At 40.4% G+C, this 18,540-nt stretch overlaps 1 protein-coding gene and 1 long non-coding RNA gene across 2 annotated transcripts in view; one reads left to right on the top strand and one right to left on the bottom strand.

Annotated features, from left to right (window-relative positions):
- Nucleotides 1–18,540, bottom strand: part of LOC139745690 (uncharacterized) — a 106,458-nt gene that overhangs the window by 43,661 nt on the left and 44,257 nt on the right. Inside the window, exon 4 of the long non-coding RNA XR_011711916.1 lies at nucleotides 13,207–13,438. This is a non-coding gene — a long non-coding RNA (uncharacterized lncRNA). The remainder of the gene's footprint in view (nucleotides 1–13,206; nucleotides 13,439–18,540) is intronic.
- Nucleotides 16,612–18,540, top strand: part of LOC139745688 (translation initiation factor eIF2 assembly protein-like) — a 41,093-nt gene continuing 39,164 nt past the window's right edge. Inside the window, exon 1 of the mRNA XM_071656118.1 lies at nucleotides 16,612–16,792. Coding sequence (XP_071512219.1) covers nucleotides 16,719–16,792 — 74 coding nt within the window. The 5' untranslated portion in view covers nucleotides 16,612–16,718. The remainder of the gene's footprint in view (nucleotides 16,793–18,540) is intronic.

Here is an 18,540-nt window from a genome sequence, read left to right as displayed (position 1 = left end):
GTGCAGTGTTTCCCAGAGGCAGTGGGGCTACAGGTTGTCCAAAAAAACTAATACCCTAGCAAACCTTAAGTGTTTGGTTAAAAGAAAAAGAAAAAAAATTGCTCTGATGGTGGGCTGGCAATACCTTCCCATTCTACTACACCCCTGAGGGTGTATTGTTAGGGGGTGTACTTGCAAGGTCCCCGAAAGATGGTGGGGTGAGACTTGGATGCTCCAGAAAACTAGGGTATTCACCTGAGGCAATGAAATTTGAAACCTTTCTTAATTTTGAGCCCGTTCTGCATTAGCAGCACCTCCTAACCTCGTTGGTTACAATACTGCAATTGTGCTGATGATACAGCACTGGTGGCAAATTCAAATGAGAAACTGCAAAAGTTGGTGACTGATTTTGAAAGTGCGCATGAAAGGGGAAGTTGAGAGTAAAGATGAAAAAAGGAAGGGTATTAGGCTTAGCAGGTTAGAGGGACAGGTTATTTGGAGTGTGAGTTTGGTTGAAGAAAAATTGGAGGAAGTGAAAATTTTAGACATCTGGAAATGGACATGGTAGCAAATGGAACCATGGAAGTGACAGTCGATCATAGGATGGGTGAGGGGGCGAGGGTTTTGGAAGTGCTGAAGAATGTGTGGAAAGAGAGTTAAGAGAGGGTAAAAATGGGTATGTTTGAAGGTAAAGTTGTCCTAAAAATATTATATGGATGTGAAGAATGGGATATAGATAAGGCAGTGTTGAGAAGGGTGAATGTGTCGGAAATTAAATGCCTAAGGACAAAATGTGGTGTGAGGTGGTTTGATCCAATAAGAAATGAATGGGTAAGAGAGCGGTGTGGTAATAAAATGAATGTGGTTAAGAGAGCTGAAGAGGGGGTGCTGAAATGGTTTGGACAGTTGAAAAGAATGAGAAAAGGCTGACAAAGAGGATATATGTGTCAGAAGTGCAGGGAGCATGGAGAATAGGGAGACCAAACTGGAGATGGAAGGCTGGAGTGAGAAAGATTTTGACCAATCAGGGCCTGAACATGCAGGAGGATGAAAGGCTTGCAAGGGATAGACTGAATTGGAACAATGTGGAATATAGAAGTCAACGTACTGTCCATGGACTGAACCAAGGCATGTGAACCATCCAGGGTAAACCATGGAAAGGTATGTGGGGCTGGTTGGAGATAGGGAGCTGTGGTTTCGATGCATTGCACATGACAGCTAGAGAATGGATGTGAGTGGATGTGGCCTTTCTTAGTTTATTCCTGGCACTACTCGCTTACATGAGCAACAGTGACCAAGTATCAAAATGAAATCTCTTCTTCTCTCTCTTATACTGTTCGCCATTTTCCACTTTAGCAAGGTAGTGTTAATAACAGAGGACTGAGCCTTTGAGGGAATATCCTCACTTAGCCCCCTTCTGTGTTCCTTCTTTTGGAAAATTGAAAACAAGGGGAGGATTTCCAGCCCCACACTCCCTCCCCTTTTAGTCGCCTTCTACGACATGCAGAGAATACATGGGAAGTATTTTTTCACCCATATCCCCAGGGATAAAAAAAAGAAGTCTATATACCCTAAACAAAGCCCTAGGAAAGAATGAACAGCTGGGATGAATATGTATCAACTGCCACAACCAGGATTTGAACTATGCACTTGACTTCAGGCGGCTAGTGAATGCATTGTGATCTGTACGTATAACCACAACACCACTAACAGTAAAACCAAAATTATGGGTATGTTATGACAAGTTGTATCTGTTTACCTGTTTAGTTTTAGTTTTTTCCTAAAGGATTCCACATTTCACAATGGACTGGACTTGTGCAATGTGCCAACACGTCATGTTTTGATGCTCTTTGTGATGCCAGCTTCTAAAAAGCTTTCTAAATCAATGTCTATCATATCTTTAGCTTTTGAATTTAATTAATCTGTATCTATAATCACCATTATATCTGAGTTACCCACTGTTCATGACCAAGATAAATTACTTCCATTATTATAGTTTTTAACTGGGAAACAGAAGAAGGAGTCACGCGGGGAGTGCTCATCCTCCTCGAAGGCTCAGATTGGGGTGCCTAAATGTGTGTGGATGTAACCAAGATGTGAAAAAAGGAGAGATAGGTAGTATGTTTGAGGAAAAGAACCTGGATGTTTTGGCTCTGAGTGAAACGAAGCTCAAGGGTAAAGGGGAAGAGTGGTTTGGGAATGTCTTGGGAGTAAAGTCAGGGGTTAGTGAGAGGACAAGAGCAAGGGAAGGAGCAGCAGTACTCCTGAAACAGGAGTTGTGGGAGTATGTGATAGAATGTAAGAAAGTAAATTCTCGATTAATATGGGTAAAACTGAAAGTTGATGGAGAGAGATGGGTGATTATTGGTGCATATGCACCTGGGCATGAGAAGAAAGATCATGAGAGGCAAGTGTTTTGGGAGCAGCTGAAAGAGTGTGTTAGTGGTTTTGAGGCACGAGACCGGGTTATAGTGATGGGTGATTTGAATGCAAAGGTGAGTAATGTGGCAGTTGAGGGAATAATTGGTATACATGGGGTGTTCAGTGTTGTAAATGGAAATGGTGAAGAGCTTGTAGATCTATGTGCTGAAAAAGGACTGATGATTGGGAATACCTGGTTTAAAAAGCGAGATATACATAAGTATACTTATGTAAGTAGGAGAGATGGCCAGAGAGCATTATTGGATTACGTGTTAATTGACAGGCGCGCGAAAGAGAGACTTTTGGATGTTAATGTGCTGAGAGGTGCAACTGGAGGGATGTCTGATCATTATCTTGTGGAGGCTAAGGTGAAGATTTGTATGGGTTTTCAGAAAAGAAGAGTGAATGTTGGGGTGAAGAGGGTGGTGAGAGTAAGTGAGCTTGGGAAGGAGACTTGTGTGAGGAAGTACCAGGAGAGACTGAGTACAGAATGGAAAAAGGTGAGAACAATGGAAGTAAGGGGAGTGGGGGAGGAATGGGATGTATTTAGGGAATCAGTGATGGATTGCGCAAAAGATGCTTGTGGCATGAGAAGAGTGGGAGGTGGGTTGATTAGAAAGGGTAGTGAGTGGTGGGATGAAGAAGTAAGAGTATTAGTGAAAGAGAAGAGAGAGGCATTTGGACGATTTTTGCAGGGAAAAAATGCAATTGAGTGGGAGATGTATAAAAGAAAGAGACAGGAGGTCAAGAGAAAGGTGCAAGAGGTGAAAAAAAGGGCAAATGAGAGTTGGGGTGAGAGAGTATCATTAAATTTTAGGGAGAATAAAAAGATGTTCTGGAAGGAGGTAAATAAAGTGCGTAAGACAAGGGAGCAAATGGGAACTTCAGTGAAGGGCGCAAATGGGGAGGTGATAACAAGTAGTGGTGATGTGAGAAGGAGATGGAGTGAGTATTTTGAAGGTTTGTTGAAGGTGTTTGATGATAGAGTGGCAGATATAGGGTGTTTTGGTCGAGGTGGTGTGCAAAGTGAGAGGGTTAGGGAAAATGATTTGGTAAACAGAGAAGAGGTAGTAAAAGCTTTGCGGAAGATGAAAGCCGGCAAGGCAGCAGGTTTGGATGGTATTGCAGTGGAATTTATTAAAAAAGGGGGTGACTGTATTGTTGACTGGTTGGTAAGGTTATTTAATGTATGTATGACTCATGGTGAGGTGCCTGAGGATTGGCGGAATGCGTGCATAGTGCCATTGTACAAAGGCAAAGGGGATAAGAGTGAGTGCTCAAATTACAGAGGTATAAGTTTGTTGAGTATTCCTGGTAAATTAAATGGGAGGATATTGATTGAGAGGGTGAAGGCATGTACAGAGCATCAGATTGGGGAAGAGCAGTGTGGTTTCAGAAGTGGTTAGAGGATGTGTGGATCAGGTGTTTGCTTTGAAGAATGTATGTGAGAAATACTTAGAAAAGCAAATGGATTTGTATGTAGCATTTATGGATCTGGAGAAGGCATATGATAGAGTTGATAGAGATGCTCTGTGGAAGGTATTAAGAATATATGGTGTGGGAGGCAAGTTGTTAGAAGCAGTGAAAAGTTTTTATCGAGGATGTAAGGCATGTGTACGTGTAGGAAGAGAGGAAAGTGATTGGTTCTCAGTGAATGTAGGTTTGCGGCAGGGGTGTGTGATGTCTCCATGGTTGTTTAATTTGTTTATGGATGGGGTTGTTAGGGAGGTGAATGCAAGAGTTTTGGAAAGAGGGGCAAGTATGAAGTCTGTTGGGGATGAGAGAGCTTGGGAAGTGAGTCAGTTGTTGTTCGCTGATGATACAGCGCTGGTGGCTGATTCATGTGAGAAACTGCAGAAGCTGATGACTGAGTTTGGTAAAGTGTGTGAAAGAAGAAAGTTAAGAGTAAATGTGAATAAGAGCAAGGTTATTAGGTACAGTAGGGTTGAGGGTCAAGTCAATTGGGAGGTAAGTTTGAATGGAGAAAAACTGGAGGAAGTGAAGTGTTTTAGATATCTGGGAGTGGATCTGGCAGCGGATGGAACCATGGAAGCGGAAGTGGATCATAGGGTGGGGGAGGGGGCGAAAATTCTGGGAGCCTTGAAGAATGTGTGGAAGTCGAGAACATTATCTCGGAAAGCAAAAATGGGTATGTTTGAAGGAATAGTGGTTCCAACAATGTTGTATGGTTGCGAGGCGTGGGCTATGGATAGAGTTGTGCGCAGGAGGATGGATGTGCTGGAAATGAGATGTTTGAGGACAATGTGTGGTGTGAGGTGGTTTGATCGAGTAAGTAACGTAAGGGTAAGAGAGATGTGTGGAAATAAAAAGAGCGTGGTTGAGAGAGCAGAAGAGGGTGTTTTGAAATGGTTTGGGCACATGGAGAGAATGAGTGAGGAAAGATTGACCAAGAGGATATATGTGTCAGAGGTGGAGGGAACGAGGAGAAGAGGGAGACCAAATTGGAGGTGGAAAGATGGAGTGAAAAAGATTTTGTGTGATCGGGGCCTGAACATGCAGGAGGGAGAAAGGAGGGCAAGGAATAGAGTGAATTGGAGCGATGTGGTATACCGGGGTTGACGTGCTGTCAGTGGACTGAATCAGGGCATGTGAAGCGTCTGGGGTAAACCATGGAAAGCTGTGTAGGTATGTATATTTGCGTGTGTGGACGTATGTATATACATGTGTATGGGGGTGGGTTGGGCCATTTCTTTCGTCTGTTTCCTTGCGCTACCTCGCAAACGCGGGAGACAGCGACAAAAAAAAAAAAAAAAAAAAAAATGAAATACTGTTCCTTTACAGCTTAACTCCACAAAAACCAAGCATAGTAGCAGGAAGAAGTTGCTATTTCATGAGTATACATTACTCGCAAGTACTGCAAATCCAAAAGCTGCCTTTTAAAAATAGTAGATTTTTTTAATATTTTGTGAATTGAATACTCTCCTGGAAAGTATGTTAACTTTCCAACTGCAGAGGGTAGCAAGCCAGCCACCAGACACTTATTTGTTTTCATGCTTCTGGTGCTCATTAAACAGTGTAAAGGTTACGTTTATTCACACTTTTAGATTACTTACTGGAAAACAGAGTCATTCCCCTTACAATTTTGAGAAGAGGAAGTAAGGAAGGTTTTCAATACTGAAAATGAAAAAAGGTAGCTATCTTAAGAGGAAGGCAAGGAACACCCAGAGCAGAGATTTCTTGCAAGTTTAATACTGCAAAGTCAACTGTACCCTACATAAGTAAGAGTATCTACAACAGGATTTTGCCTGGATAGCAGCATTAGCGCATATTGCTCACCACTTGTATGTTGAAGAATGACATAGCTCTCCTCATCCCATCATTTGTTTTGCTTGTTGAATGCTATATTTTTCAGCAGCTATTCCTTTGTTGTAATCACCTATTCTGGTACTGTTTTCAGCCATGAGTCTAATGTTCTTTTAAGCAATTCTTGTGGGCACTCCATTTCAATTTCTTAGATCTCCAAGGATCGCATTGAATTTTCACTTCAACTTCATTGCTAGACAGTCATAAATCTTTGTCTCAAGCTTTTTTGGTATGTTTCCAGGAATTAATCTTGCTGATGATTTTGTATCATCTTGACCTGGTTGCTTTCAGGTTTAAAATATTATTGTTTATTCCTTCTGTTTGTTGCCTGGCATATATTTTTATATGAAATAATCCAGGTTCCATAATCTTGCAAGTCTATAATGCTTAAGACCAAACCATTTTATGATTTTGGAATTTTATGGATCATAGAGTGACTTCAAACTGTCTTTCCACAAGAGTGTGAACCAGAAAACAATACAGAAATAAATATACTATGGAATGGGCTACACCAGGGAATGTGAAACGATTGGAGGACACCATGAAAAGGTCTGCAGGATCTAGTTGTGGATGGATGGATCTGTTTAGTTATATTATACATGACAGCCAGAGATTGAATTTGAGCCAAAGAGGCCATCTCTTTGTCTGTTCCTAGTGCTACGTTGCTTATGCAGGAAATTAGAAAATACAGAAAAAAATCACATGAAATATTTAAGTGATAAAACATTATAAGGCAGTAATGAATAAATATAGCTGGTTTACCTTCACAAATATCTTCCATGTTCCATTCCCAGAATATTTAAGCAGATTAAAGGTGAACAATTAGTTGGATGGCAAGAGGATAAGGAGCAAAAGCATAGAGGTATGTGTGTGACAGAGATATCACTAAACTTTTACCAGAGCTGCACTTAAGACTGTGAAATAAGCAAACTGCCTGCAGACAAATATAGTAAAAGCATTGTATTCATATTCATGGATAAGGAAATCTTTAACTATTCATTGCATACACCAGACCAAAGTTGAATTATGCCTTGCCAGTTTGGTCACCTCATCTTAAGAAATACAAAGGTCTGATGTGAGGGCAACTGGTACTGTATCTAAATCAAGAGGACTGAGGTACAGCAAGAGGCTGAGGGCTACAAAGCTGTCCATCATAAAGAAGAGAATGGGAGACCTGATAACAGCCGTTAGATTTCTAAACCAGCTGGATGATGCTGACAGCTAACAGTTCTTCAAGAGATGCACTGCCATATACCATGAGAAGCTAAGCAAAAAGATAATGGATGTAAAGCACTGGTTTAGTGTAAGAGTGGTGAATGGTTGTAATAAACTAACCAAGGAGTCAGTGAATGCTGGCAGTTTCCAAGGTTAAAAGGATACTTGATGGCACAGAAAATTCAGGAGGTGTTCTGGGGTTTTAGTTTTTCGGATAACATGAGAGCCCCACAGCCACTGAGAAACACTGTGCTGAAGTTGCCCTGAGTTGCCCTTTGCCAGTGGCCTCTCAAGGGCAAAGCAACAAAGGTTAAGGAGCAACACTAGAGTCTACCAGTTATGTGCAAGAGTAAAAGGGTTGAGCAGTTGAGGGTAATGGTTTTGAACCTAAATGGAAAGACTGATGAGAGTAAAAGGAGGGAACTTGTGGAGAAATTTAAAAGTTTTAGTTTGGATGTGCTAAAGACTGGGGAAATCCACATCCCTGGGCAGAGAGTATGGAGTGAAAATGGAAGTGATGAATACAAGCTGTGGAAAGGGCATTGAAGGATAAGTGATATAGATGGGAATGAATGAAAATTCTAATACAATTGTTCTATCACTGAGAGTATTTGAGAGTATTACAAAGCATGGATGGAATGGATCAAGAATAGTGTGGGTGAAAGGAAAGACTGGAATTGTTAAGTCTGGATATGTACCCGAAGATATGAAGACTGTGTGGGGTAAGGATGAAATGAAATGATTCTGGAGAAATCTGAATGACTGAATAAATGGTTTTGAGAAAGAGAGGAAGTTAGCTGTAATGGGTAATATGACTGCAATGGTGGAATGTGATGAAATCAGCAAGATAGTTGGTAAATGGGGAGAGCCTGGAGTAAATAAGAATGAAAGTTATCTCGTGGATGCCTGTGCTGAGAGGGGTTTATTCCTTGCAAACACCTTTTTTCAGCACAAGATGATCTACAGATATACATGGATGAGTAGTAATGAAAGAGAAGAACAAAAGGGTCTGACTACATCAGTCGATGAAATGTTGAGAAAGGCTGTGCTGAATGGCAGAGTTGTGAGAGGATTCTTTGGAGACTGGCCATTATGCATTTCTTGTTGGGTGAGGATCAGGGAGAAGCAGAGGTATAGTGTTGATAAGAATAGAAAGGTAAAAGTGGCAAGTGAGAATATGAATCGGAAAAAAAGCAAGATGCTCTATGAAAGGTTGACCACAAGTTTAGATTGAAGTTCAATTAGAATAGGGATGCAGTCAGAAGTGAATGAAGTGTTCAAAATGTTTCGAGAATGACTGTCAAAGGTTGTAGAATTACTAGGTGGATACAAGGTTGTGATATATAGGAATAAAAAAGAAATGCACGGTGGCCAAATGAGATTAGAAATGTTGTGTTAGAGGTGAAAAAGGAGAGGTAGATGTAAGAGTTACAGAGGTATAAGTTTGTTGAGTATTCCTGGTAAATTATATGGGAGGGTATTGATTGAGAGGGTGAAGGCATGTACAGAGCATCAGATTGGGGAAGAGCAGTGTGGTTTCAGAAGTGGTAGAGGATGTGTGGATCAGGTGTTTGCTTTGAAGAATGTATGTGAGAAATACTTAGAAAAGCAAATGGATTTGTATGTAGCATTTATGGATCTGGAGAAGGCATATGATAGAGTTGATAGAGATGCTCTGTGGAAGGTATTAAGAATATATGGTGTGGGAGGCAAGTTGTTAGAAGCAGTGAAAAGTTTTTATCGAGGATGTAAGGCATGTGTACGTGTAGGAAGAGAGGAAAGTGATTGGTTCTCAGTGAATGTAGGTTTGCGGCAGGGGTGTGTGATGTCTCCATGGTTGTTTAATTTGTTTATGGATGGGGTTGTTAGGGAGGTGAATGCAAGAGTTTTGGAAAGAGGGGCAAGTATGAAGTCTGTTGTGGATGAGAGAGCTTGGGAAGTGAGTCAGTTGTCGTTCGCTGATGATACAGTGCTGGTGGCTGATTCATGTGAGAAACTGCAAAAGCTGGTGACTGAGTTTGGTAAAGTGTGTGAAAGAAGAAAGTTAAGAGTAAATGTGAATAAGAGCAAGGTTATTAGGTACAGTAGGGTTGAGGGTCAAGTCAATTGGGAGGTAAGTTTGAATGGAGAAAAACTGGAGGAAGTAAAGTGTTTTAGATATCTGGGAGTGGATCTGGCAGTGGATGGAACCATGGAAGCGGAAGTGAATCATAGGGTGGGGGAGGGGGCGAAAATCCTGGGAGCCTTGAAGAATGTGTGGAAGTCGAGAACATTATCTCGGAAAGCAAAAATGGGTATGTTTGAAGGAATAGTGGTTCCAACAATGTTGTACGGTTGCGAGGCGTGGGCTATTGATAGAGTTGTGCACAGGAGGGTGGATGTGCTGGAAATGAGATGTTTGAGGACAATGTGTGGTGTGAGGTGGTTTGATCGAGTAAGTAATGTAAGGGTAAGAGAGATGTGTGGAAATAAAAAGAGCGTGGTTGAGAGAGCAGAAGAGGGTGTTTTGAAATGGTTTGGGCACATGGAGAGAATGAGTGAGGAAAGATTGACCAAGAGGATATATGTGTCGGAGGTGGAGGGAACGAGGAGAAGTGGGAGACCAAATTGGAGGTGGAGAGATGGAGTGAAAAAGGTTTTGTGTGATCGGGGCCTGAACATGCAGGAGGGTGAAAGGCGGGCAAGGAATAGAGTGAATTGGATCGATGTGGTATACCGGGGTTGACGTGCTGTCAGTGGATTGAATCAGGGCATGTGAAGCATCTGGGGTAAACCATGGAAAGTTGTGTGGGGCCTGGATGTGGAAAGGGAGCTGTGGTTTTGGGCATTATTGCGTGACAGCTGGAGACTGAGTGTGAACGAATGAGGCCTTTGTTGTCTTTTCCTAGTGCTACCTCGCACACATGAGGGGGGAGGGGGATAGTATTCCATGTGTGGCGAGGTGGCGATGGGAATGAATAGGGGCAGGCAGTGGGAATTGTGTGCATGGGTATATATATGTATGTGTCTGTGTGTGTTTATATATGTGTACATTGAGATGTATAGGTATGTATATTTGCGTGTGTGGGGGTGGGTTGTGCCATTTCTTTCGTCTGTTTCCTTGCGCTACCTCGCAAACGCGGGAGACAGCGACAAAGCAAAATAAATAAAAAATAAATAAATAGATGTAAGAGTGGAAATGTTAATGTGAGAGGTAGGGAAGGAGAACTACTGAATCTAAAGGAGGAAGTCAAAGGAAGGTGAAAAGAGTATTCAAAGGACTGAAGAATGTGGGAGAAAGTGAGGCAGCAGATGTAACAGGAACTGGGTATGGAGGATGGAAGGAAAAGGATACAAGTGCAAGGTTTGATAACAAGAATGGGGGTAGAAAGAGCAGTACTGAGGCTGAATGTTGGAAAGTCACCTTGAGTGGATAGGATTATGGTTGAAATGTTGAAGTATGGAGGAGAAAGTGTAATAGAGTGGATGCATTTGATATGTAATTTAGCATAGAAACAAGGTTGTGCCTGAAGAGTGGGTGAAAGCTGTTACTGTTTCTTTATATTAAGGAAAAGAAGCAAAAAAATGTGCATTGCAATTATAAGGGAATAAGTCTGTTAAATATACCAGGAAGAGTGTATGCAAGTGTAGACTGATAGGGTGAAGGAAGTGACAGAATACAGAGTAAGTGAGGAGCAAGTGGATTTAAAGATAAATGTATAGATCAGTTTTGTGGTGAAATTGGCTGTGGAAAAGTAACTAGCAAAAGAAGAGCTGTATGAAGCTCTTATGGATATGGATGTAGAGAAAACATATGACAGAGATGAGCAGAATACTTACGGGACATGTTGAGGATATCTGAGGTAGGGAAACAACGGCTGGATGTGACAGCATTCTATGGAGCTGCAAAAGTATGTGTAAGAGTGGATGGAAGTTTAGTGAAAACTGCAGTATACATATGGATGTGAAGCAGGGCTGTGTGATGTCACCGTGGCTTGTTAACATATATGTGAATGGAGAGGTGAAAGCAAAATTAGGAAAAGGGGGTGCAAAGATGGAGTGTGGTAGTGAGGTATGACAAGCTTGTTTACCGATGATACTGTATTATTTGCTGAGAGTGAAAGAGTTGCAGAAGGTTGTAAGTATGTTTTACAAAATGAGTTAATGTAGGCAACTGAAGATAAAGGCGAATAAAAGAAGAGTAATGGTATTTGGTGTTCAAAAGGAAAGAAAGTAGAGATCTAGCAAAATGCTGTAGAGTAAAACTAAGTGTACTAAAGTGAGTTAGAGATACTGGGATAGAAGACTGGAAGAGGTGTGAGACTTTTAAGTATTAGTAGCCATTTTGTGTAAGTTAGTAACTTGGGTGATATTAAAGGAGAGAACAAAACAGGGTAGAAGGGTCACTGGGTTCATTTATATAATAGTAAAGAGTATAGGTGTAAGTATGGAAGTGAAGATAGGATTAAGGGACAACACATTCCTCCTTACCTTGACCTATACAGCTGAAACATGAACATAGAATGAGTCAAAGTCAAGAATCAAGGCTTTGGAAAAGAACTGTTTGAGAAGAACATGTGGAATGACTAGATGGAATAAAGAAAGAAATGAAGTGGCGTATGAGAGAATGCAAAGGGAATGAATTGTGGGGTGATATAATAGTGGGTGAAATGTAATAATTTACGGTGGTTTGGGCATGTGGGGAGTGGAGTTACCCGAAAGAGAAATTGGAAGCCTTTTATGTAGTGCTAACCATCCATCTTCCTCGACCGCTCCTGTCATAGTTCTCTCACCACCAGCCACTCCCATACTTTAACTGCCCAACATCCCTTCTCTCTAAACCAGGTCCAGCCGCCTTCTTTAGTAACCCCCAGATGATTCTGCCTCCCTTGCCTAGTGTCCATTTAGAACAAATGAAGAACATGTGTAACGACCCAGTGATGCTCCACATTGTAACCTTGTTAGGACGAGACACGGCGGCAGGTCACCATGTGTGACCTCACCTGCACTCCTCATCTCCCATGGATCCACCAATCACTCCTCATCTCCCATGGATCAACCAATCACACATCTCATATGGATCCACCAATCACTCATCTCATATGGATCCACCAATCACTCATCTCCCATGGATCCACCAATCACTCCTCATCTCCCATGGATCCACCAATCACTCCTCATCTCCCATGGATCCACCAATCAGTGCTCATCTCCCATGCATCCACCAATCACTCCTCATCTCCCATGCATCACCAATTCACTCTCATCTCCCATCGCATCTCCACCAATCACTCCTCATCTCCCATGGATCCACCAATCACTCCTCATCTCCCATGGATCCACCAATCACTCCTCATCTCCCATGCATCCACCAATCACTCATCTCCCATGCATCCACCAATCACTCATCTCCCATGGATCCACCAATCACTCCTCATCTCCCATGGATCCACCAATCACTCCTCATCTCCCATGGATCCACCAATCACTCCTCATCTCCCATGGATCCACCAATCACTCCTCATCTCCCATGGATCCACCAATCACTCCTCATCTCCCATGCATCCACCAATCACTCCTCATCTCCCATGCATCCACCAATCACTCCTCATCTCCCATGCATCCACCAATCACTCCTCATCTCCCACCGATCACTCATCTCCCATGCATCCACCAATCAGTGCTCATCTCCCATGCATCCACCAATCACTCCTCATCTCCCATGCATCCACCAATCACTCCTCATCTCCCATGGATCCACCAATCACTCCTCATCTCCCATGGATCCACCAATCACTCCTCATCTCCCATGCATCCACCAATCACTCCTCATCTCCCATGGATCCACCAATCACTCCTCATCTCCCATGCATCCACCAATCACTCCTCATCTCCCATGCATCCACCAATCACTCATTTCCCATGCATCCACCAATCAGTCCATCTCCCATGCATCCACCAATCACTCCTCATCTCCCATGGATCCACCAATCAGCCAGGTACCTATTCCAAAGGATACTTTTGCCTCCCAGACCGCCTCCATGATGGATCTGGGTGGTTGGTTGTATCAACTGCCGGGATCATGAAGGCCGTCAACGTAAGTTACATCCACCAACTGAAACATCTTTACTGTGTTAAAGATCATTCTAACACCACGTACACACACACACGCACTATGCACGTGGTCCATGATTTATCTGTCCACTCTCCCTCTTATATACCTGGGTATCGCCTCAGGACGGCACTCAGGCAGTTGAATTACTCTTAACAACTGTACTACTGGATTACCTGATGTCTTGGCCATGTGACTTGCAACTCCAGCAGGTACCCCCAGGTGCGAGGAGGAAGGAATCATTGTGGGGCTCCATCATCAAGCACGTGGGTCGCCCACTCCTCCCGTCACCACCATCAGCTCTCCAACAACGCAACCACAAATTGGCAGTAACCACTTGTCCCAGGAGCCGCAGCATGCGCCTCAACCACCTCAAAGGATTTCCACGCAGACCTTCCCATGACAAACCTGAAAAGGAATTTGACAAGTCTCAGACGACAACATTTAAAGAGCCTTACCACATCTACTTCTTCCACCTAATTAATCTGGATCAGTTTTTCCACCGCTCACTTCCGTGATACTACTGTCCCTTCGATCTATATCAAGATTCAATTATTCTGTTTGTTTTTTTCAGATCAATAAAACAACACTTCATTGTTTACGTTAATTCTGTTCTCGCAGTAAATCTGATTCTTTTGAAAAATCCATTTTGACCTGTTATGATTGGTTTCAATTCATTTGTTACTCATATATATAATGTATAAAAAAAATTAAAGCTTTACAAGATATGGATCATTATTTTCCTTCGTCAATTGTTACTCCTATATGGTCTGCTGCTGGTAAGGGTAGACTGGGGTACATCATGGGGTTCCAGTAATATCTAATGATAGGCAGGCAAATATATTATCTTTCACCACATCAAACTTCAGAAGACTATCACTCAAACTGGTCACACTAATACGAATATTTAATAAAACGGGCAAATGTCTCAGGAGAAACTTGTGTTTATGACGAGGTAGAAGCTTTAAAATGTGTACGAACTTGAATACCATTTCTTCTCTTGTCTACCTGTGAAATTTCTTCTAAGCTTACTAAATACTTATTTGGTTGCAAGTAATTATTCTAACAACTATTTTGAGTTTATAAAGCAATGCTCAAAAGACAAATATTCTTCTGTCAGTGAGTCTGATACTGTAAGTCAGCATCTTTCTAAGGAACAAGAAATTTGGAAACTTTCATCATATTATTTGACGTTTCATTACCATTAGAATCTGTAACAGAATTCCATGACTCATTCTTCATTGAAAACCACATAATAAAATCAGGAAGTAGTGTTTTATTATCCTAATAAGATGTATGAGTGAAATTTGAAGATGGAATAATCATTATTTCGTTTAGAATTAAAGAGAATAAGAATCAGCCAACTTATTTCCCACAATTTCCTCTGCCTTGGTGCACCCAAACTGAATATCATTTGCTGCAGTAGAGTCTCTATATATTTTATGTATGTTTAATATTTGAGAGATGGCTAACACAACAATGGTGGCTGGGAACCGTCTCTGCAGCAATTGACTTCGTCTTCAATGGAGTATTCGCTCTAAATTCTCAAAATGACTATGAAAAAGTAAAATAAAAACTATAGATATGGTTAAGCTACAGACAGATGATCATAGTGTAAAAAGTCAAGGCACAATATGTAAACATTAGAAATGTTTTAAGATTATTACCCCCTGAATGAGAGGTCACATGTTCTTGAATATATGGCGTAGATAATATATGAAAGTAAGACTGTCGGGTTAGCATATATTATACCTCTTACGACAGTGTAATAGCCTGGACATGGTAGTTAAAAACAATATACTATGAATGAGACAGACTTAATTCTAGTCGATGAAGAAAAAGAGCTGGAAGTTACGGCCAAAAATTTAATTTTCCAGCCATGTTACTGGAATCATTCAGATTCATGGGATACTGTGAATAAAAGAGAAATCATTCGAGTATTCATGGCCTAAAAAACTTTAGTATTTCATATAAAACTAATGTAAGACCCCGCCTGGAGTCCAGGGATATTGATATTGAAAAAGGACAACATTATTTCCTTAACTAAAACATGTGAGGAATATGACTGGATATGAGGGTATTGTCCACAACACAGGAAAATAGAAGAAAAAAAGATTTTATTAAAACTTCTAAGATTTATGAAGGAGTGGAACGGTTTGACTGAACAAAATTCTTTGAGGAAAGCAGAAATAATTTAGGGAGAAATATGCATAAGCTTTATAAGAATCAAAGTAATGAAATATTAGGAAGCACTTTACTCACTGTAGTGCATGACTAGAATCAACTCTAAGACTATATAGCTCAGAAAATGTCAGCCAATTTAAGAGAAAAATGTGGCACTATAATGAGAAATTTAGACAAGGATTTTCATATACTGAGACAAGTAACTGTGGCAAACATAAAAGAACCAACAGATACATCTCTAATGTCGCATATTTCTTACCTGTTCCATATTATTCCTCACCACTACAACAGTCTACCTGCTTAATCTTTTACAAAGTAAATAGGAAACCAATAAACATCACTGGCGTTTCTTCATGAATGGTTAACAGACTTTGTATGGCTATGTATGATGTATTAATGTCAAATAGAATACATCCTCTTCTCTTGTTCTCCTGAAAAGACTTTCCAGCCTATTAACTTTAGATGGCCAACCTTTTACCAATAGAATTTGTTTAAAAATTGATCATGTATATATCTGCTTGACATTAGTACAGTAATGTTAGAGAATAATTCATTTGGCATAATTTTGTCATATTATTCCAATATATCCTAATACCTCACCTACTGTTTCCCTGGTAGTGTACCACAAGGGGAATCTTTGTGTCATTATAGTGTCCATGTCCTCGACCCATTATTTAGAAATGGGTGAATATAAGACATCTTGGTTGATCTTCGATTCTAAGCCGCTTTGTAGTTCACAAATATTTCCGAAACTTTGGAAAGAAAATGAATAAATGATGAGCGAGGAAGGTTGCCGACTTCCTGGAAACCAACCCGCCTCTACATTTCCATCATCAGAATGACTTCTTAAGATGTGTAACAAAATCCTAGGTATTTAGTGAGGACCTATATATATATATATATATATAAATAAGTTCTATGATCATCTCCCCACCTTTATATTTCTATTATAACTATCTTGAAGCTGTAACGAATTCCCTTTTAATCAAATATATCTATAGCTATATAACACATGTTTCATTTCAAACAATTTTGAAAGCTAAGCTGAGCTGGATATATTGAGGAACTTAATTTAGGTAAGGAATAGTGCAGATGAAAATGTTATAAGAATGAGTGTGGATCTAATACAGGAAATCAAACATATGTAGTGAAGAATTAATATGTGGTCGACCCGCCAGGTCTCATTTGACAGCTCAAACTCAGACATAAAAGTACACAACATACATCAAAGTCTTTTAAAAAAGGCGTAAGTTCATGTTTTACTTTAAAACACTTGTAATTTCTTTGGCATATGTATGAATAATATTACAGAGGCTATACGGATATAATTTACTATAATTAGGTAGGTAATAGAGTAATTATGATGTTATTAAATAAATGAAGTTCCCTCAACGCTCATGTAAACAGACAGACGATTTCGTCAGTCGGCCAGACTGTCTGGCCGCCACTGGAGGAAATATTTGTCATATTTACTCACAAAAACTCAACAACATTCTGATTCATCATGAAAGTGAAAGATGTGATAAGCTGCAGCTTCCCCTCGTGGTATGATAGGTTCGAGAAATGTACAATTAAAAGGTAAATGTATACTGTAACGTCCCATGACTAACCCACCCAATGTACACCGTAAGTGTACTGTTGTACAGTCATGCTTCTCTCTTCTTACTCTACTGTATCACTAATATGAGTTTAGATAGCCTCTGATGAGCGTTTTTATATTAAAAGTGAACATTTTAAGGAGAGGAAAATGACCGGTTTATATAGTAGGTTCACCAGGCCTCCCCCCTCCGGCAACCTAACCCCATAGGAAGTGGGAAGGGTAGTGAAGACCAGGGAAAATGTGGGGTTAGGACATCCGATGTCATACAGACATGACACTTATACAAAGTTAGGTCTAATGTACGTACAGTGGCAGGTCAAGTATCATTAGGGCATCTATTAGGTATGAGTTATGATTTACTCAAGTATTTCCATGTTTTGTAATGTTTTCCCTTATAACAACAACAGATTTAATGTATTGTTTTGGGAAAATTAGCATGTCAGTCGACTCCTAACTCACAGGACTGATTTAGAGCATTAATAAGATTTAGTATTACATACTAATGACGAGCATCATTAAGACATAATGACTGTAATTAAGCACTGATGTACGGCATCAGGAAGATATAATGACATTAAATAAACCTTAGATGATAGATAAAGTGATATTAGAGAGTGTCATGAAGATGTGAACAAATTGGAGCCAAGTAATGCAAAAGTGAAAATAAAGAAATCAAGGTAATTTTCAGAAGGCGAATACACCTATTCTAGTTGATCAATTTTGATAAAGTTAATACCAACGGATTTCTTATTTACAGAGTTTATTTTGAGTGTACGTTTTAATCTTGTTCGACCCACTTCCATAGGATGAAGTTCACAGAAAATGGTGAGGGTTTGATTTTGAGGGAAATTATTGGTTAAAAGAACCCTGTACTAAGTATTCAGTGTGTAAGACAGCAGTTGGTATCGCATTTTATCAAAATGTATCATACAGAACACGAGGGATGTCACTGGCAACCCCAAGTAATCTGTCATTGTCGTGTGAACATCTGCAGTGGTTGGCTCATATTCTGACCCCTGCTGAAAACCCATATCCCAGGATTCATTGACAGTTCATCCCCTACATTAGGTTAGGTTAGGTTTGGTTAGATTTGGTTTGAATAGTTTAAGTAACTGAATTGTTGTTAAATGTTTGGGGACAATCTGTTGGTATGGGATGAAGTATAGGTAAATCTTAGGGGACAAACTGTTGGTTGAGAATGAATTGTCTAGAACCTCGGCTCACCCTTATTAGGGGAAGTGGTTTATTGATATTGACATTGATAGCTTATTCAGTGATTTGCCACATACATCTCTCAAGGTTATGGCCCTTGGAGATGTGAAATTTATGTGAGGAAAAAGTAGGTTGAGGGCCCAAAGTGTTTATTGGCAGAGATCAAAGTGTTGATAGATATCAGGGGACAAATTGTTGGTAGGTGTCGAAGTGTTGCTACTGATGAGGGGACAAATTGTTGGTTAGGGCTGTGGTGTCTGTAATCCAGTTGCTCAATTCAGATTCTGTAGAGCTTTTTGTAATTTGTTTCTAAACTTATTTACAAATATATGAATAAGAAAGGTAATTTGCTTACGGGGTGTATTAATGGCTAATTTCCATTTATACTGAGGTGCTACAATAGATGTCACAATGTATCTAAATTTTTGAAAGGTGACTTTGATTGATTCCATCAAAATTGATTCTTCCACATATGTTAGATGAGTTCATAAGTTTGTAAATAAAAGGGTCAGAC

Source organism: Panulirus ornatus, chromosome 62 (assembly GCF_036320965.1).
Source record: "Panulirus ornatus isolate Po-2019 chromosome 62, ASM3632096v1, whole genome shotgun sequence".
Taxonomy (NCBI): Eukaryota; Metazoa; Arthropoda; class Malacostraca; order Decapoda; family Palinuridae; genus Panulirus; species Panulirus ornatus.
Note: the sequence above shows the minus strand (reverse complement) of the source record. Positions and strands in the feature narration are given on the sequence as shown.